This window comes from Phocoena phocoena, chromosome 3 (assembly GCF_963924675.1).
Source record: "Phocoena phocoena chromosome 3, mPhoPho1.1, whole genome shotgun sequence".
NCBI lineage: Eukaryota > Metazoa > Chordata > Mammalia > Artiodactyla > Phocoenidae > Phocoena > Phocoena phocoena.
In genome coordinates, this window is record NC_089221.1 from 30,524,835 (window position 1) to 30,546,308 (window position 21,474).

At 34.3% G+C, this 21,474-nt stretch overlaps 1 protein-coding gene across 1 annotated transcript in view; it reads left to right on the forward strand.

Moving 5' to 3' along the window:
• Positions 1–21,474, forward strand: part of NIPBL (NIPBL cohesin loading factor) — a 190,776-nt gene that overhangs the window by 64,763 nt on the left and 104,539 nt on the right. Inside the window, exons 2-6 of the mRNA XM_065875684.1 lie at positions 8,353–8,495; positions 10,452–10,617; positions 12,398–12,525; positions 18,161–18,260; positions 18,777–18,928. Of these exons, the coding sequence (XP_065731756.1) occupies positions 8,432–8,495; positions 10,452–10,617; positions 12,398–12,525; positions 18,161–18,260; positions 18,777–18,928 (610 nt within the window). The 5' untranslated portion in view covers positions 8,353–8,431. The remainder of the gene's footprint in view (positions 1–8,352; positions 8,496–10,451; positions 10,618–12,397; positions 12,526–18,160; positions 18,261–18,776; positions 18,929–21,474) is intronic.

Consider the following 21,474-nt stretch of genomic DNA (forward strand, 5'->3'; position numbering starts at 1 on the left):
GATTAACACTGCTGTGTGTTATATATGAAAGTTGTTAAGCGAGTAGATCCTAAGAGTTTTCATCACAGGGAAAATTTTTTCTTTCTTTTTCTTTGTATGAGATGATAGATGTTCACTAAACTTATTGTGGTAATAAAAAAATTTTTTTTCCAAGTAGCCAGAGTTTTTTTGAAAAGATTCTTAGGGCAGCCAAATTCCAAATAGCTAACAGGACCAAGATGGCTAATAAGACTATTACATACTTTTATCATTTAATATTAATGTAGAAGTCTTCATGTATTCTGGCTTTTCTTATATTTTATATGCATCCAAAAAATTTGCTTGTGTGTGTTTAAACAAAAAGAATTACAGACTTCAGGATCTCTTGCTTTCTAGTGGTGTTGAATGATCAATTCAGAAGAATCTGGCCAATATATTTGATGCACTAGAAAAAAAAAGTGAATTAAAAATTTTTACAGTAGTTGAAAGTGTGCCCTCTTGTGGACTCTTCAGTAATTTTACATAAAAGCATTTTCTCTCATAATTTAGATTAAATTAATTGTGTATCATCAAGTGTGTAATGGTCAAAAGTTGTAGGTTAGACCTACATCCAAATGTTATAGTTCTTTAAGACCTCAGCCTCATTTAGAAAGAAATAAAATGACCATTGTTTGATTTTTGCATTTCTAATACCATTGTATAGGAAATCATCTTGTGATATAAGAATCAGTCTTAAACTATATTGAGATAGGCACTTTCTTTTGCAGTGGAAAAGAATAAGAAATAAAATTTTTGATGTGAAGGTGTACTAGTAACCCAAATAACTCGTAGTAGCACTTGGAAATTTCCTCTATGGCCTCTGTTTAAAAAACAAAAACAAAAACAAATTCCAGGGCTCAGGACTATTTTTCTCCTGATGAAGCTTGCAGTTTTGTGTATTTTGTTATCATTAGACATCATGTAACTACTCTGCACCTCTGTAAGTCAGTTTAACTGTCATAATCAAGGGGGACCTTTTAAAGTAATATGAACTTTTGTTAAAGTCAGTTCAAATAAAAATGCATGAAATAAATTGATAAGAACAAGGAACAAGACTGATTAGAGAACTATATAAAGTTATGCTAATTGTTTTACTTCTCAGTGAACGTACACATATTCTATAAAGTGCTTTTGAGACACCCTAAATCTCAACCAGATTTACTTCTTAGTGACTTCTCTTTCTCTCTCTTTTTTTTTTTTTTTTGCGGTACGCGGGCCTCTCACTGTTGCGGCCTCTACCGTTGCGGAGCACAGGCTCCGGACGCGCAGTCTCAGCGGCCATGGCTCACGGGTCCAGCCGCTCCGCGGCACGTGGGATCTTCCCAGACCGGGGCACGAACTCGTGTCCCCTGCATCGGCAGGCGGACTCTCAACCACTGCGCCACCAGGGAAGCCCTCTTTCTCTTCATAATAGTACTCAATAATGTAAATATATCTTCCTATTACATATTAAATATATTAAGATATAACAACATTACTGAATACGCATTATTGATATCCAGCATGGTGGCTGCAGAGAGCTCAGGATTCCAAAAGCAAAGCATGTGTTTAGAGAGAGCTTTAGAGCTTTGTTTTATTTTGCATTTTTCTTATTTAATGGAAATAATTTAGAACTATAGAAAGGGAGAAATGTTTTAAAGAAGTGAACATTTTTACAGACAGCTGATTGGGAACTGTTTTTGAGCTAGGATTTGAAGAAGGTCTTTTGGAAGTGTCTTTAAACAGAATGTGAAAAATTCATTCTTAAATAGTAGGCAGCAAAAAGGAATCTGGAGGTAGCTTGATAAAGTGAAAGGATTCTGCTGGAGAGGTGCCACTCTAGGGGGTCGCTGTTAACCTATTTAAAATAGTAAATAGTACAACATGTATTTATTTATTTACTTATCTAGCTACGTAGGATTTACATGCCACCTATTTCCCAAAAGAATTTGAGACAGCTTATTCTATTAAATGTAATATAAACTGAGACAATAAAAATGTACTAGTTTTAAGCCCTCCCTCCCTCCTTCCTCACCAAAGATAAAAGAAGGAAAAAAAAGAAATTAACATTACTAAGGAAGAAAAGTGCTAATTAGCTAAATAGTCCACACATATAAAATGTTGGTTTATTCAAAATAATGTTATAATCATGTAAGACAATGTAGTATAAAGAATACTGAACTAGAAACCCAAACATTTGTAGTCTTGACTAGGTCACTTACAAGCTGTGAGACCTTCAACAAACATTTAGCTTCTCTGAGGAACATTTCCTTTACCTTTTATTGGTTTGTCTTTTCTGTCATAGCAATGTAGATATTTCCCAGTTTTATGCCCTTCAGATATGCTTGAGAATGTAAGGTTTGGTTAGAAACACCTGAGTTCACATATCAGCTCTGCTGTGTGCTGTGTGGCCACAGGCAAAACATTTAGGCTTTTAGCCTTATTTTTGCATCTCTGAGATAGAGATCATCTTCACAATCCTCTGACTTTGGTAATTAAGGAAATGTATGTGTTAATGTCTGGCATGTAAGAAGTGCTAAAAAAATTTCCACTACAAAAGTTACCTGGTCTCTTGCCTGTCTCATCTGTTATTATAATTTAACTGTTATCAGTCTTCTATGGATCACTTCCATATTTATAACTGTAGTTCTGACCTCTTTTGTCGATTCCAGAATTTCCAAGTTCCTACTTTAGACATCTCCTACAACTGGATGTTACTTTGGCATTTTAATCTGAATGAATCCAAAATCAGACCATCATTATATTTCAATATTGCAGTATTCTTCCAACAACTTTCTGCCTCTCTTTTCATTCTCTACCACCCCATCTTCCTTATCACTCTTAGTCTTACTAAGTTCATTTATATCAAGGGTATTAAAAAAAAAATCAGGGCTTCCCTGGTGGCGCAGTGGTTGAGAGTCCGCCTGCCGATGCAGGGGACACGGGTTCGTGCCCCGGTCCGGGAGGATCCCACATGCCGCGGAGCGGCTGGACCTGTGAGCCATGGCCGCTGAGCCTGCGCATCCAGAGCCTGTGCTCCGCAACGGGAGAGGCCACAGCAGTGAGAGGCCCGCATACCACAAAAAAAAAAAAATCAACATTTCATAACAAATACTTTTGCAGGGTCTAATTCATCTTTCTGGCCTTATGCTCTGGCCAAAGTGCTTATTAATGTACCCTGCATATTATATTAGTCTTTAACACCTAGCACCGGGTCTTCATACAGTAGATTCTTAACATAGGTTTCATAGATGATTATACAAATATACCAGAGAAATCTGTGTACATATAGCAGCACCTATTAGAAGGCTCATTTAATGTTTTTCATTTTAATACATATTCTATATCATTGTTGTTCTGATTTATAAAATAATTGTCTAATAGTTTTTTTTAAATCCAAGCAACACAGATATAAATATTACAAAAATAGGAATTCCCCAAAATACCAGAATACATCCTAACCATTGCTAATGGTTAAAAAATATATTCTTAAAGAACCTTTTTTCATGCCTATCATTTGTATAAACATGTATTTTAAGCAAAAATGGGCTTGAACTGTACACATTGATATTATTTTCGGTTTGCAGTATCTATATGAGAAGCTAACATCCGTCTTCTCATATAGATACAATTTAAAAACAGGAAGAAAAAAGGGAAAAAATTTTTCTCTCCTTGTACCTCTTAGGATTTAGATTTATTCTCTTAACAACTTTCCTATATATCATACAACAGTATTAGCTATAGTCATCATGTTATACATTACATCCTTGCTAATTATAACTGTAAATGTGAACCTTTTGACCACCTTCATCCAATCTCACGAGCCACTCCCCCACCCCCGTGTCTGTTTACTACAACTCTTATCTCTTTTTCTGAGTTTTGTTGTGTGTTTGCCCGCGCACGCATGCGTGTGTGTGTTTAGATTCCACATATAAGTGAGATCATACAGTATTTGTCTTTCTCTGACTGATTTCATATACCATAATGCCTTCAAGGTCTATGTTGTCACAAATGGTTCAGGTTTTAATTCAATTATTGTTTTTCCTTTTCTCCTCCTGGAAGATACACTCCCTTTATAACATTCCCATAGCCAGACTCAAATTTCGAACGGTAGAGACTGTTGCCATCTTGTTAACCATTGTACTTTGCTTGGCTAGCATAGTGTCTGACACAGTGACACAGAATGTGTATTTTGGATGCATCGTCATGAAGGGCTCAATACTATAAAGGCACGGTGTGTTCTTTTGGCTACCATTTATAACTCAAGGAGTAGCTAGCTAGTGGGGTTTGGATGAGCTATTGATCTAACCTAGTATGACATTTTGAGACTATTTTAACTATCAGGTAAAAGGAAAATGCTTTAGTTAGGTCCAAAAAAAGGTGACACATATTTTCTGGAGAACAATACAAAGTACAATTTAATGGAATTTCACTTATTAATTTAAGGCAGACTGAATGGCTATTATGGGAAAAGTTACCAAATTGATATCTTATATTTAGCATACATTTATCTCATCGATGATATGCTCAGAAATGGAGGAAATAAGGGGTTTGTGCTTGACAATATTTAATAAAATGTTATTATATTATGCCAATTTTTAGAAGTTATTAACTCAGCATAAAAAGTATGAGGGTGTTAACTTATTCTTTATAATCTTTTATCAAAGACTGATTTTCTTCAACGTGAGTTTTGCTTACTGCTCTATAGTCTGATCAAGAAGAAAGTAAGAGTACTTGAAGTACCATAAAATGTGAACCAAGTTCAAAATAGACATGGTTATAAATTATCAAGTAAGGAATCTGATTCCATAAAGCCATAGTCACCCTACTTTATATTTACATGATATAATTCATTGAATAATACTCATTTAAATTTGATATTTCAGTCAAGCTATAAAATAATATTAGAAAAAGGAGACATATCTGCATTTATGAAAGATTTCTGAGATAATGTGACAAATCAAGAAGTTTCCTCATTAAATAAAACTGGAATATTAGTACCTCAGGTTTATATAAGAATTGAATGAGAGTACATTTTATGTGTTTATTACCAGTTTTTATTATATAGTAGGTCCTCAATAAATGTTAGTTATCATTTCTGTCAGTTTTTCACTACTAAAAAAGTGCAATTATTGAGACAGATTATACACATTTTGGGGCTGTGGGGTACAAAGTGGCTGTCCAGGAAAGTTTATCTACCATCAGATTATGAGATTGCCTTTTATTCCAAATCCATTTCAATTTGAATATTATTATTATAACTTTTACCAATACTGTTTTATTTTCATTTCTATCATTTACATTAGGAAATCATAAATTTTGAAGTGAAATTAAATGAGTGGAGGACTAGGGTCTTTAAAAATCTTGGCAATGCTTAGAAGTTCCCTTCAGACTCATTATAATGGGCTGAAATGGAAATTTACCAAAATATCTTCCACTAATTAACGATTAGTAATTGTAGGTGTCTTGTATTGAAAGACCCCTTTCCCCTTATGCACCTGTGTTTCCCCTCTGCTCCTCCGGAAGTGTTTTTCCAGTTAGCAGTAACATTGTTAACTTTCTAGATTACTTACTATGTGCCAGGTAGTATGTCAGGTGATTTACATGCAATATTTTATTTCATTCTCATTAACACTTACGCAGTGGGCTACTTTCTTTACTCTTCCATTTCTTTAAATCAGCAACTTTCAAACTGCTTTGATTTGGTGACCCATCATTAGAAAGACATGTTACCTAGACTCTCAAAGCAATGTGCAGTGTAGCCTTACAGTTCTATTCTCTCCATCTCTCTCAGTATTGCTCTCAACCCACTAAATTTATCTTACAATCCACTAATCAGTCACCATTCACAGATTTTAAATAAAGCACTGCCTTAAGCGACAGTTCTAAAGCACTCATTATAACCTTTACCATTTGGTTACCATTTCATTCTGGACACATTCTTCCCCAGAGATAATGACTTTCAGCTTCAGTTTTGGTAGTTTCATGAAAGACAGTGTACTTTCACAGAGGCAGGTGAACCAAACACTACCCAATCCAGAGCCAGAAATGCCATGTCTAATTAGGAGTGTGTATATTCACTTTTAGAGTTCTAGGAATGTTGTTTCTTGATGGTCTTTGGTCACCTTCTAGCATAAGGCAGCAACATTTCTATAGATTACTCATATTCATTAAGATCTATGACCTTAGCTACAATTATAAGTCTGTTTCTACCAAAGTCTTCTGTTCTTCAAAATCTTCGATTACATGAAATTGTCACAGTTCAGCAGTATGGTGTAAATATTTGTCAGTAGCCAAATATTTAATTCATAGTTAAAGCACCAGGCAAGCACTGTTGCTCCCTGCTTTTTCCCCCACTTACTCCCAGTTTTGAGTTGACATCAGAGTGTTTAGATGCCTTTATTATATCAACTGAGAAAAATATTATGGTTAGATTTATTAATCTTCTAATTCACACGTGGTAACTTAATATGTAAATCTTTTTAGGCTAAAAAACCCTCCAGCCTAGGGTTGGGTCTACTTTACATGTTACTCATCTGAAATTTAGGAAAATAGAATAAAGTCAAATAGCCCACAATAGAATCCCCTAGCATATTGTTCTTTATGGGTTCCTATCCTCTGAATTAAATACTTAAACATGGCCACTTGTTACTTAATCTGCTTGAATGAATATGGCAATTTACATGTTCAGTAGTGAGTCATGTATGAATAACAGGAGGTTTTGTGCTGTTCCATACATAATTTGCATTCAGTGATTTTTTTTCCCCATCAATTAGTAATCATAAAATGGAACTTTCTTATTAACCTAAACTTAGAAAAACTGTACTGTGTTTTGATGACTCTGTCAGCTTTTAAATTCTGACTGATTTTTTAAAGTGCTTGATGCAACTGTTAAATATGCAGTGCTTCTTTAAACTTCTTTAATGATTATTAAATAATCAAATTAATTACTTCAAAGTGTAAAGTCCATCGTGTAGCAAAAGGAAAAATAGAGGATAGCCAGTAGTAATTGTATCTTTCCTATACTATTTCCTGTGCCTTTTCCCTATAGTGGGCTTCTACTAGCAAGTTTTGTGTCAGTCGTTCATCAAAGGAAAACAGTGTTTTTTCCTTAGCCAGCTACTAAAAAAGAATGTACATATAAAAGTCATTAAAGGAATAAAAAGAAAAGGAAATGATTACTGTTGATAAAAAGACAGGATAGTTGTTATCTTTAGAAGGAGCTAGATTGCTAGAGTGGTTCCATGGATGCTTTTTAACTGTTAAACCATACATACATGTTTTAGGAAGTTTCTCAGTATATCTCATTTATAATAAAAGTGAGGAAAAAGAAAGTTCTTAATTTTAACTACTTATATACTACTTTTTTAATGAAAACAACTTAAATTGTAAAGTTGCATTAAGATATAGGAGTAAGGGGAGTTATTATTATATCATTACACTGTTTTGAAGTTTTTAATTCAAAAAACTTAGAGGTTCTCTTAAAAGTTAATGACTAGCAGGTATAACCTCAAAAAACAAAAACATTTAAACTGTTTAAACTAAAAATTACAATTCAGTTTTTTTTTTTTTTTTTTTTAAATGAAATCTGCTTTATTTATTTATTTATTTGCGGGCCTCTCACTGTTGTGGCCTCTCCCGTTGCGGAGCACAGGCTCCAGACGCGCAGGCTCAGTGGCCATGGCTCACGGGCCCAGCCGATCCGCGGCATGTGGGATCCTCCCGGACCGGGGCACGAACCCGTGTCCCCTGCATTGGCAGGCGGACTCCCAACCACTGCGCCACTAGGGAAGCCCCCTACAATTCAGTTTTTTATTTTAGCAGTATGTCTTAGATAATTGATGTAGAGCAGACTTCTCTTGTTTGCCATTTATTTTATGAAGCTATTTAATAAGACAAATCTTTTAATAATGTGCACATTATTTACTAGAAAGGCAAGTTGAAGCTAAATTTTTATGTATTTATGATGTGGAAAAGAAAATAGTGCTTGTCAAAATTGAGTATCCCTGTCTGGAAATATAACCTACTAGTTACACAGACTCTGAGCCAGATTGCTTGGGTTCTAATCTTTGCTCCACAAATTACTTGAAACTTCGTGTAAATTAATTTCCTCATCAGTAAAATGCAGAAAATAATAGTACCTACTTTAGTTGGTTGTTGTGAGGACTAAATGAGTTATTGTATACAAAGCACTTTGCAGCGTGTAACATACAGTAAGTAGTATATGCATGATGGCTATTATTGTTATATAGCTTGAGCAAACAAGAAAAGCAGAAAATTTTATTTTTTAAGCACTTCCCTAGTAGTAATATATTTGACATATTGTTACAAATAATTGTCTGTTTTTTGTTGCAGTGTTTGGGAAATGGGAAGTAATGACAGCTGGCACCTGAACTAAGTACTTTCATAGGCAACACCATTCCAGAACTTCAGGATGAATGGGGATATGCCCCATGTCCCCATCACTACTCTTGCGGGGATTGCTAGTCTCACAGACCGTAAGTTTGGTTATTTTATCTAATTTATGTTCTACTCTGACATTGATTTTTAAAGAGGCTATAACATTAATTATTTGCAGCGTCATAAATAACAAAATGTGTAAAGATTGTAGATTTTGAATGACACACAACATTATTTTCTTTGGTTTATTGGCATAAATGTGAAAGTAATAGAATTAGTGTAGTCAACTAATAATAGATAAGACCTTAATTTCTGTTTCATGCTAAGGACCCATTAAGAAATGGTAGTGTGTGTTTGTTTAAAGGTCTTATATGATAAAGGGATAAATGCAAAAGTAAGGATCAAAGAAGATGAAACAAAGCATTAAGAAAAATCAAAACCAAAGAAGCATGGGTTTGCATATAGGAACTATTACAGACTTTTAAAAAAGCGTTTATGGAAATGGTAAGTGAAACTGCCCTTCAAAGAAGAAAATTTGATAGCCCAACATAATCTGATTTCTTAGTGACATTTATTTTGGATGTCATGTTTCATAATCTTTTGGAGTTTGTCATAGATGTCAAGAGCCTATTTTACCCTGAACACTTAAGTTTAAGAACATCTTCATTCTCTTGAGATTTAATTAGTGTAGCATAATATTTTAGGGACTCGTTCTTTTGGTAGGCAACTCTAATTCTTAGTCCCTGGGTAATGGTGCAAAAAGCTCCTCACAATGTTAGTCTTTATCCTACCTGAATAAAGGGAAAAAGATATGAGAGGGGAGGGTAGACCATGAGGAGAAGACCTACTTTTCTTTGTATAGCAAGCATTATGCAAGATATGGGGCTTCATAAAAGGAGCTATAAGAAAATAACTTCAAGAAATGTTTTCATCTGTTTTCCCCAAAATACTATTTTTTTCTGTTATTAATTTCCAGCTAGTTTAAGCGGGGGTAAAATAGATAACAGCCTACAGCTTTGCAGCAGGGCTAGTTTATAAAATCTGACATAACAAGAAAGTAGCCAGTAGGGTTAGAATAACTCAGGTAAGAAAGCTTTTGAAACAGTCTTTAGTTTTGGTTATCACTTAGTTATAGGTAAGGCATAAATTCATATAATATGTAGGAGTACAGAATCAAATATACTACCAGGAATTTCTTTGCTAGGGGGCGGTGTCTGCCCATTATCTCAGCTGTACCTCATTTTAAAAATTTGCCCAATAAGCCCTACTTATTAAGTAATAATTTGTTTCCCGTGTTTTTATTAATAGAAACCCTGTTATTACCCATTGTGGCTGAGTGGCATGATAGTTATAGTATATAGGTGATTAGAAATTAAACCAAAAACAAAGACACTGTAGTTAACTTTCTTAACTATTAGTTTACACAAATGAACAAATTTCATTTATATGAAGATATTAAATAACTGAATTTAAACTACTGTAAAACATTTATGCCCTTTTGTTTGCTGTCAGAATAAAATGAAGAGAGACTATTTAGTAATTTATAACTTAAAGCAAAATTCCTTAGATATTTTTCTTCAGAATCCTATTCTGTGGACATTGTTCTGCTACCAAAGTGAACTCTTTATTTTTGTATTTATTTAAGCTTTTAAAAACACACATTACTTGTCTATCTGGTGAAGAGTCAGATATTGTTACTTGGTTTATTTATTTGATTCTGATAAATCTTATAACAGAAATAATAGTCTCAATTCTTGGAAATTACTTAGTTTTTAACCCTACTTTTTTTACTCACTTATTAAATTAATAAAGATTTAAGACATGAAAAGTTAGCACAGAGTTTTATTCTTAGACAGTAGTATAATCTATTATGGTCCAAGGGACGTTTGGGGAGTTTTAATAGAGTTGTTTGGGGTTTGTTGGGGGAGAGACGGAATGCCTTTTAATAAATTTGTCACATTTATAACTTATTTTTAATCCCCAAATACATTTAAACACTAAAGAGATTTCTTTCTGTCACTCAGTTTCTAATAATATGATTTTATTCCCAATAGTCCTGAACCAGCTGCCTCTTCCATCCCCTTTACCTGCTACAACTACAAAGAGCCTTCTCTTTAATGCACGAATAGCAGAAGAGGTGAACTGCCTTTTGGCCTGTAGGGATGATAATTTGGTTTCACAGCTTGTCCATAGCCTCAACCAGGTATCAACAGATCACATGTAAGTACAATCTGAAATAAAATGAAAAGTTTTGGTCTCACTAAGAGAATCAGTATTCCTGGTTTTACTTTTATTTCAAAAAAATTTTAATACATAGTTTATTTTAAATTATTTGAATATCCAAGTGAGAATATAGCCTTACTGTGATGAGATATTAATGAGATTTAAATAGGCCATAGTTATTTTGAGACAGTAGTTCTGACCATGTGATTCTATGAGGATCTTTTCGATTCTTATAATAATCTTGGAATTCATCAAGACGGATGTGTGCAGAGGTCTAATGTTGCTCACGAAGTTAGCTCCCTTTTTCCTGGAATTGCTGGAGTAGTTAGAATTCCCAGGCACTAGGGACTTTAATGCTGGCTTTATTTGGAGTAGGCTTATATGCTTTTCATGTAAAGTATAACAAGAACTCAAAGATTAACTTCAAGGCTACTACAGAATTTGGGACTAATTTTTTTCCAGGATTTATCATACAGTCTGAACATAGGTGTGTATTTTCACACAATAGACTTTTAAAATAATATGCACTTAAATTACATAGCTTATTTACAGAACTTTTGCATGAGTATACTTTTTAAAATTTACTTTTTACTACAAAAGCAGTATATACTTGTAATATCTCAACACAAAAATGTAAAAAAGTTCACAACCCACTACTCAGCGGTACTCGTGTGTCCTTCCATTCTTTTACTGTTGTTTAACTTAAAGTTCATTATTTAGGGGAATGAGGATAAAGCACATTATAATGGAGAGGTCTCTGCCATTAGCTGTAGCACATACTTTAGGGCCATTTTTAAAGCTGATGAATTTAGGTGAAATACTAAATGTGAATTTTCTGATGGAGAAACTGAGAAATGATTGGTTATGTCACTCCAGAAATTCAAGTGTCTAAATATTATATCACTTCTTATACATGTACATCCTTAATCAAAAGTTTTCACCACATATTTAAAGAGATAAGGGAAATAGCACATGTATAGTTATGATTTATTATATGGAGAGCTGCTTTAAGATTGCCCCCAGAAATTAATTTTATCAGTGGATACCATCTTTATGAATCTTACTAGATTTAATGAGTGGAACAGTGACGTGTAGAATATAAGATTTAAAATACTGCCTATATTTAATTTTTTATCATTTACCTTCCATACTTGTGAACTTAATTTGCTACTTCCTAATTGCAGCTATTCTTAACCACTTGCTTAGGTTTTTTCCCCTGATGGCTTTATTTGAGAAGAGAATAAAGAGGGGAAAAGTATGTAACCTTGGATCTTGTCTTAACCAATGTGCCAACATTATTTCATTCAGAGGACATGCTCAAAAAGACAGATCCACTCACATTCAGATGTAAGGGAGAAAATATATTCCAAGCCCAAATATCAACTTCTGTGCATAATTATCACTTCTACCCTTCCATTATTTTGAATAATTTAGAATAGACACTATTTTCTCCTTTGAAACTAATATGAACATTCTTAAATAAACTTAAAATTCCATAAAATAATGTTTGGGGTTCTTTTTTTTTTTTTTCTGTTTAAAATAAAATGGGGGGGAAAGAAGTCCGTAGAAGAACCCCCCTCTCATTTTTTTGATAATTCTATTTCTTCTAGGACTAGCGTCTTCAAAAATCCACGAAACTGTTAGACATGCTTGTGTAATTTATTTTTATACCATAAGTCTTCTTGATTTTCTGCCTCAGCATTTTCTGAATTTCACTGGTGAATTCTTAATCATCCATCACTGTTTTAATGTTTTGTATTTATTTTTTCAATGCCAGAGAGTTGAAAGATAACCTTGGCAGTGATGATCCAGAAGGCGACATACCAGTCTTGTTGCAGGCCATCCTGGCGAGGAGTCCTAACGTTTTCAGGGAGAAAAGTATGCAGAACAGATATGTACAAAGTGGTGAGGTTTTTAATAATTGAATTTCACAGTATATATATTTTTAATGTGTCCCATATTAGAACTTGTTTCACATGTAATTAAAGTCAGGTGTGTCCTTTAACAAGCTAGCTTGTCATCTGTTAATGCCGTGTTGATACCTTGAATGAAGCCAAGAACGAAAAGGAAACTAAACGGATGTTAACATTCTTGCAGTTTAATATGTAACTAAATTCCTTGGGAATTAGGCAAAGCTTAATATGTGGTTTGCTAGATATTTCAGACTTTATTAGTTCATTCAATGAAAGAGCTTTAGGAATTTTTTTTATTTAAAAAAATCATAGAATAGATATGAAAGGAGTCTTCATTAATCAAATAATAAATAAAAATATCTGCAGAGCTTCTCAACATGTAGTACATGTATAAATAATTATACCAGGTATTAGTTTTAGAATCGATGGTGACTATATTCATGGTTATGTAGTAATTGGTTTAACACTTCTGTTGCCTTAGCAATAGAAAAAGGTTTATAATAAGTATTACTATTAAGGAAAATTCTATTTATAGTAAGCATTAGAAAACCCATAAAAATGTGATGTCCAACACAGATATGATTTTTCTGTAGTCAAGAAGAACCTTTAAGTTAGGAGCATTGTTCTGGTCTGAAGCTTACTGAATCAGGCAAGCCCAAGTACTTGCTTCCCTCTCAAGATTAAAACAGTCAGAAGGGAATAGTTTAGAGAACCCAGGAAGGTCTAGTTTATTTAATTGGTTACTTGTATTCAAGAATATTGCCACATTTATTGACAGTACCTCCATGAAGCTTGCCATTCCATTTCTTAGTTTTATTTTTTAATAGTATTACTTTGTTGATTCTTTATATTTGTGTGTAAGTTGTGTTTTTAAAGCAATTGCATAGTTACTATCCATTTCCCAAAGTGAATCCAGGGAAATTTCCTTTCAGGGAATCAAAGGTAGGTATGCAGGGCAAGACTGTATCTTCATCAGAACTAATAAGCTAGATGGCAGTAGTAGGAGACAGATAGGAATGGTGAAAGGAAAGCTAGAATTACACATACTCTGGAAGAGTGTTGGAATGAAAGAAAATATGGAGAGATTGTTGATTGGAAGAAAGGCTATAGGCATACCTCGTTTTATTGCACCTCGCTTTATTGCGCTTCTCAGATATTGCCTGTTTTACAAATTGAATGTGTGGCAACCGCACATTGAACAAGTCTGTCAGTGCCATTTTTCCAGCAGCATTTTACTTTGTGTCTCTGTCACATTTTGTTAATTATCACAATATTTGAAACATTTTTATTATTATTGTATGTGTTCTGGTGATCTCTGATTGGTGATTTTTGAAGTTACTATTGTAATTGTTTGAGGGCACTAGGAATCGTGCCCATGTAAGACAGTGTAATCAATAAATGTATGTTTTGGCAGGACTGGCAGTTCCCCTCTCCTTGGGCCTCCCTATTTTCTGAGACACAACAATATTGAAATGAGGCCAGTTAATAACTCTACAATGGCCTCTTAAGTGTTCAAGTGAAAAGAACAGTCACATGTCTTTCACTTTAATCAAAAGCTAGAAATGCAGGCTTCCTTGATGGCGCAGTGGTTGAGAGTCCGCCTGCTGATGCAGGGGACACGGGTTCATGCCCTGGTCCGGGAAGATCCCATATGCTGCGGAGCGGCTAGGCCCGTGAGCCATGGCCGCTGAGCCTGCACGTCCGGAGCCTGTGCTCCGCAACGGAAGAGGCCACAGCAGTGAGAGGCCCACGTACCGCAAAAAAAAAAAAAAAAAAAAAAAAAAAAGCTAGAAATGCTTAAGCTTAGTGAGGAAGCCATGTCAAAAGCCAGGATAGGCCAAAAGCTAGGCTTCTTGTCCCATATAGCCACCTAGCAAAGGAAAAGTTCTTGAAGGAAATGAAAAGTGCTATACCCCAGTGAACACTTGAATGTTAAGAAAGCTAAATAACCTTATTGCTGAGATGGAGAAAGTTTTAATGGTCTGGGTAGAGGATCAAACCAGTCAGAGCATTCCCTTAAGCCAAAGCCTAATCCAGAGCAAGGCCCTAACTCTCTTCAATTCTCCGAAGGCTGAGAGAGGTGAGAAAGCTGCACAAGAAAAATTTGAAGCTAGCAGAGATTGGTTTATGAGATTTAAGGAAAGAAGCCATCTCCATAACATAAAAGTACAAGGCAAAGCTGCAAGTGCTGATGTAGAAACTGCAGCAAGTTATCCAGAAGATCTAACTAAAATAAAAAATGAAGGTGGCTGTGCTAAACAAAAGATATTCAGTGTAGACAAAACAGTCTTGTATTGGAAGAAGATGCCACCTAGGACTTTCATGGCTGGAGAGGAGAGTCAATGCCTGGCTTCAAAGCTTCGAAGGACAGGCTGGCTCTCTTCCTAGGAACTAATACAGGTGGTGAATTTAGGTTGAAACCAGTGCTCATTGACCATTCTGAAAATCCTAGGGCCTTTAAGAGTTATGCAAAATCAACTCTGCCTGTGCTCTATAAATGGAATAACAAACCTGGATGACAAACATGTTTGTTTATAACATGGTTTATTGAATACTTTAAGCCCACTGTTGAGATCTGCTTCTCAGAAAAAGATTCCTTTCAAAATATTACTGCTCATTGACAGCACATCTGGTCATCCAGGAGCTCTGACGGAGATGTACAACAAAACTAATGTTGTTTTCATGCCTGCTAGCACAACATCCATCCTGCAGCCCATGGATCAAGGAGTCATCTCAGCATTCGAGTCTTATTAATTTAAGAAATACATTTCATGAGACTCTAACTTCCATAGATAGTAACTCCTCTGATGGATCTGGACAAAGCAAATTGAAAACTTTCTGAAATGTTTCACCATTCTAGATGCCATTAAGAACATTCATGATTCATGGGAAGAGGTCAAAATATCAACATTCACAAAAGTTGGAAGAAGTTGATTCCAGTTCTCATGGATGACTTGTGAGGGGTACAAGACTCCAGTGGAGGAAGTAACTGCAGATGTGGTAGAAATAGCAAGAGAGCTAGAATTAGAAGTAAAGCCTGAAGATGTGACTTAATTGCTGAAATCTCATGATTAAAGTTTAATGGATGAGGAGTTGCTTCTTGTGGATGAGCAAAGAAAGTGGTTTCTTGAAGTGGAATCTACTTGTGGCTGAGATGCTATGAAGATTGTTAAAATGGCAACAAAGGATTTAGAATATTACATAAGCTTTAGTTGACAAAGTAGCAGCAGAGTTTGCGAGAGTTGACTCCCAATTTTGAAAGAAGTTTTACTGTGAGTAAAATGGTGTCAAATGGCATTGCGTCCCACAGAGATGTCATTCATGAAAGGAAAGAGTCAATCAATGCAGCAAACTTCATTGTTGTGTTATTTTAAGAAAATGCCAGAGCCACCTCAACCTTCAGCAACCACCATTCTGATCAGTCATCAGCCACCAACATTGAGCAAGACCCTCCACCAGGAAAAAGATTACAACCTCACTGAGGGCTCAAACAATGGTTAGCATTTTTTAGCAATAAAGTATTTTTAAATTAAGGTATGTACATTGTTTTTTTAGACATAATGCTATTGTACATTTAATGGACTACAGTATAGTGTAAACATAACTTTTATATGCACTGGGAAACCACAGGAAATTCATGTAACTCCTTTTATTGCGATATTTGTTTTATTGCGGTGGTCTGGAACCGTATCTGCAATATCTCCGAGGTATGCCTGTAATAGGAAATAGGGTAAGGGCATTGAGCATAGGATGACGTAAATAAATGTAAGATTGAATAAAGGAAGTCTTCCGAGGCTATTTATACTACATTTTTATAACTTATATCTCTAATAAGAAACTTTGAATATTCACCTTTCAGTCACATATTTTGTGGTTTTTACTATATATGCTTATTTTTTAGTCTGAAACATTGTTTCATTTCTCCATATCCTACTTTGTAAAAACAAACTAGCATTTAAAAACTGATTCATTGCATGTTGTAATTTTTTTTTTTCTAAGCATTTTCCATTTGGCTTTAAAATTTTAAAAGGTGATTTTTGGTTGTTAAATATAAATGTGAGTCACACATTTGGAAAATATTTAATAATGTGCAAATCACTTCGTTCATAGTTCTTTGGATCTCTGAGAGAATCAGAAAGGACTACTAGTATTTCATTTGCCCCTTTTATTTATAAAGCCACTGCCTCCAAACTAGTAATTCCAGCTTGTCACAGTGATGACTGTTAATTCAGGAGAAAATACTTTTTAATTCCCATCTCATGGAGTCTTGCCCCCTTTCTCTCAAAAAAAAAAAAAATTCAGCAACAGTAGTTATAGTAATTAAATTATTAAGCCATGGAATATATGATTTAGTACTGAATTTGAGTTGGAAGAGAAAATTCATAAATTGAAATTTAGACTACATAGAAAATACGCTATTAGTGTTAGACTTTGAGGTGCTCTCATCTCATTCAGCCACTGTGGTAGAGCTAGAATCCTTTCTGTAGTTCCTGGCAAATGAACATGTAACTTCTGTTTGAATGTTTCTGGTGAAAGGCACTTTTCATAGCAGCAGCAGGAAATGAAATTTGGGGAAATAATGTGATACTTGAAACTCCCAGAAAGATTGGCTATACATACCATAAGAAAGGTCAGAGTTAATCATAGATTTTTATCTTTGATTTTAGAGTGTCTGAATAGCTGAATTTTTCTGCATCTCCTATATAACAAAATGCCACTTATGCAACAGTTGAAGGAACAATGTCTAACTTGAAAAGAAATGTGAGAATCTGAAAGCTCTTTTCACACTTTCATTCATTAAACAAATATTCACTTAATCCTATTTTATGGCAAGAATTACTGTGGAAGAAAGAATAGGAGCATTCTGTTGTTTGTTAACAGACTTTCAGATGGTAATTTCAGTACTTCAGACTTTGGGCCCCTAAGTAAAGTACTTTTTAAAACTTAGGTCCGGGGCTTCCCTCGTGACGCAGTGGTTGAGAGTCCGCCTGCCAATGCAGGGGACACGGGTTCCTGCCCCAGTCCGGGAAGATCCCACATGCCGCGGAGCGGCTGGGCCCGCGAGCCATGGCCGCTGAGCCCGCGCGTCCGGAGCCTGATGCTCCGCGACGGGAGAGGCCACAACAGTGAGAGGCCCGCGTACCGCAAAAAAAAAAAAAACTTACGTCCGAATCACAATGAAATAGAGTTGTAAAATTAAGCTCCTAAGGTGGGAGATGTATGTAATAAAGTATTCCATGTAATAGAAAAACCATCCAAAAGCCTGTTGTAGACAGAAGTGTGTAGTATTTGGAAAGAGGTTAGATAGAGCAACTTCTGAAAGTTCTTTTCAATTCTAAGGCTAAATGATAGGACAATAAGTAAGCAAGTAAATTTAAAAACAAAAAATTATATCTCTGTCTCTGTCCCTGGATTAGTTATATGCTAAAAGGATGTTTTGTTGAAATTGGTTGTACTTGAAATTTATAGTTTCTATATTTTGCTCTACAAACTTAACATGTTGGTCAAAAAGAAAAGAACAAAGAACTTTTGAATGTTTGTGAAAGAATGATTGATTTAAATCACTTGAAGAATGCTTTACCATTGGAAGAAAATAACATGTTTTACCATTTTTGTATGTTGTGTAGGAATGATGATGTCTCAGTATAAACTTTCTCAGAATTCCATGCACAGTAGTCCTGCATCTTCCAATTATCAACAAACCACTATCTCACATAGCCCCTCCAGGTAATGTATATATCATTTTATTAAGTACTGTTTTCTGTAGTAAATATGCTTGGGAATATATAGTGTATACATACATTTAGGTAATGGTGAATTACGTGTAGTTAAAAAGTTTAGATGCTTAGCCTTAAATAGTAACCCACATGAATATTTGCCTTAAAATGTTATATGTGGAAATACTCTAATATACTAATTTAAATAAATAGTAACTTAATTTCATACAAACAAAAGAATGTGTTAAAATAACCAGCGTGTTTGAGATAAATAAGAAAATTCATTGAGTAGAATTTAGGGAGCATGTAAAATAAATGAATTACTCCAGTTTTTACAAACTGCTTAATATAACTCTTAGAATATGAATTGTGAATGATTTTTGTATGTTATTTATTTTTCAGAATTTTTCTGTGTACATATATTTTATACAAATTAGAGTTTGGAGAATTTTATGACAGTGAAATATCAAGGAATATCATATTTATTTCATTTCCTGATATTGTTTATTTGGATTTTGGGTTTTAGCCGGTTTGTGCCACCACAGACAAGCTCTGGGAACAGATTTATGCCACAACAAAACAGCCCAGTGCCTAGTCCATATGCCCCACAAAGCCCTGCAGGATACATGCCATATTCCCATCCTTCAAGTTATACAACACATCCACAAATGCAGCAAGGTAAGAAAGTTGCTTGTTTATTTAAAGGGAATGCCTCTAGTTCCCAGCAAATTCATTTTTTTCTTTTTATAAATTTTAAAACACAAATACTAAACTGTATACTTTTTTGTCAATGAACATTTCTTTTAAGCTGTGGCTTATATTATTAAAAATATGTTACATTTATTACTTGGGAAGTCATCTGGGAGATAAAAAGATCAGTATAATTTGACTCTTTGGATTACCTTATTATATTATACAACTGAGTATATCTGGTTATGAAATTAGGAACTGCTTTATTTAATTGGGCTTCTTACAGTAGCACTAAGTCAAAGAAGAATTACGTTTTAATTAGTAAAGTATATGTTGTGTGAAAATTTTAATATCAAGTAGATACAGTACTGGTAGAGGAAAATTAATAATCTTGGATTCAGAATTTTCTGGGATTAGATTATTAGTTCTCATTTGAAGTCAGTTGTTGATAATATGATGTCTTTTTAAGATCATACTGTGTTGGGCTCTATGTCATGGCTATTAAATAATGTATTTACTAGTATATTGTACTTTTTAAAAGAAATTTTGAAAAGTACAAAAGATAACATAACAGATATCTGTGTTTTTATCCCTCATAATTAACAGCAGATTTTTAACATTTGCAGTCAGTCATTAGTACCTGTTTGTATTCTTGGTTTTTTATTAATGCATGGATCAAAACATGCTTCATTTATAAACTTTTATCTTACAAACTTTTAACTTAGTGTCATCTATTAAAACAGCCAATTTCTGGTTTTCCAAAGCTAGATAATGAAATGGTAGGTTGAGCCTATTTTATACAGTAAGTCAAGGAAAAACTTGGAGACCAAGCACACCTTTGGAATAGAAACCTCCAAAGTTATAGAATTTAGTGTGAGTACTGAACAGAAGTATGCGTGTATATGGGCTCTTGATACTTGTGAAATATTACTCTGGTATGCCAAAGTTATGTGAAACATTTTAAATGTAATTAATAAGAGGGAAAATATTGAAAGGACACATTTGCTTCATATGGAAATATCCACATAAATATGTGTAGGAAAAAACCATAAATTTTTACTCTAAACACTGTTGTTGTTCTATAACAAGATAAGCCCAGCTTTTTCAAAAGAATACATTGAAATCACAAAATCAAAAGAAAAATGTAGTTTGAGGGCCTATTCAATAATGAGTCATTTCTTAGAAATTCTCGGATACTTGAGAGACCAAAAATAATACAAGGGATTAGCCCCACACAGATACCAAAATTATTATAAATAAGAAAATTTAATGTGGTAAGGAACAAATAGATTGGTAAATGGGACAGAAATGGGTCCAGAAATAAGGCAGATGTCTGTGGGAATATAGAGTTTGTGAAAGGTAATATTTAAAAAACACTTTATAAAAAAAACAAAAAAAACACTTTATATTATAAAAATTTTAACCATGCAGAAAAGTTGAAAGAATAGCACAGTGAAACATTTCACCAACAGGCATTCTGCCTCTCTGTCCTTAAATACATCTGCTAGGAAGTCAGTTCTCCTTTATAAACACCAAGTGTAATAATTTACCCCTAAAAAAATTAAGAACATTTCTGTAGTATCATCTGATGCCATCTACATTGTTTTCACCAGTTGACCTCAAATATGTCTTTTATAACCTTTTTTTCCCCACATATGATCTAATCTAGTTTCTCACACATTGCATTTGCTTTTTACATCTCTTTTGACTCTTTTAATCTAAACAGTCCCATACCCTTTCCCCATGACAGTAATTTTTGGTTTTTTGAGGAGTCTGTGCTACTTTTGTTGTAGAATATCCCATATTCTAGACTTCACTGTTTCCTCATTGTGTTGTTTAATTTGCTTATATACTTCCTATATTTCCTACCAACTGGAAGTTATCTTTAAAGGCTCTGTTAGTTTCTAGTTGTATATTTTTGGCAAGGGTACTAAATAAGTAATGTTGTACACTTGATATTGCATCACATCAGAGGGCATATAATGGCAAGTGGCTTCATTATTAGTGACATTTAGGTAATGACTACTCCATGTCTTTTATAAGGAACATAATATTTCTTTGCAATCAGTGAGCAATCTGTCAGGTGATATTTTGAGATCATGTAACTGTCCTATATTTCCTATTAATCTTTATCCTAAAGGGTTTACCATCCAATAATGATTCTCTTTTCATCAGTTTTTACACTGGTCATTGGAAAATGGTGATTTTCCAATTTTGTCATTCTAAAGATAGTATTTTGAATCAGTGTGTAATAATGGATTGTTTAATAAATCATGTTGGATTGGTTGGCTAGGCATTTTGAAATTTTATTTGGATTCCTAGATCATCTAGAGCAAAAGTGTTCTAGATGGATGAACTATTTACGTTTGTATTTTAAGTCATAAAATTATAAGAAGAAGGGGCTTGCCTGGTGGCAAGTGGTTAAGAATCTGCCTGCCAATGCAGTGGTTAAGAATCTGCCTGCCAATGCAGGGGACACGGGTTCGAGCCCTGGTCCGGGAAGATCCCACATGCCGCGGAGCAACTAAGCCTGA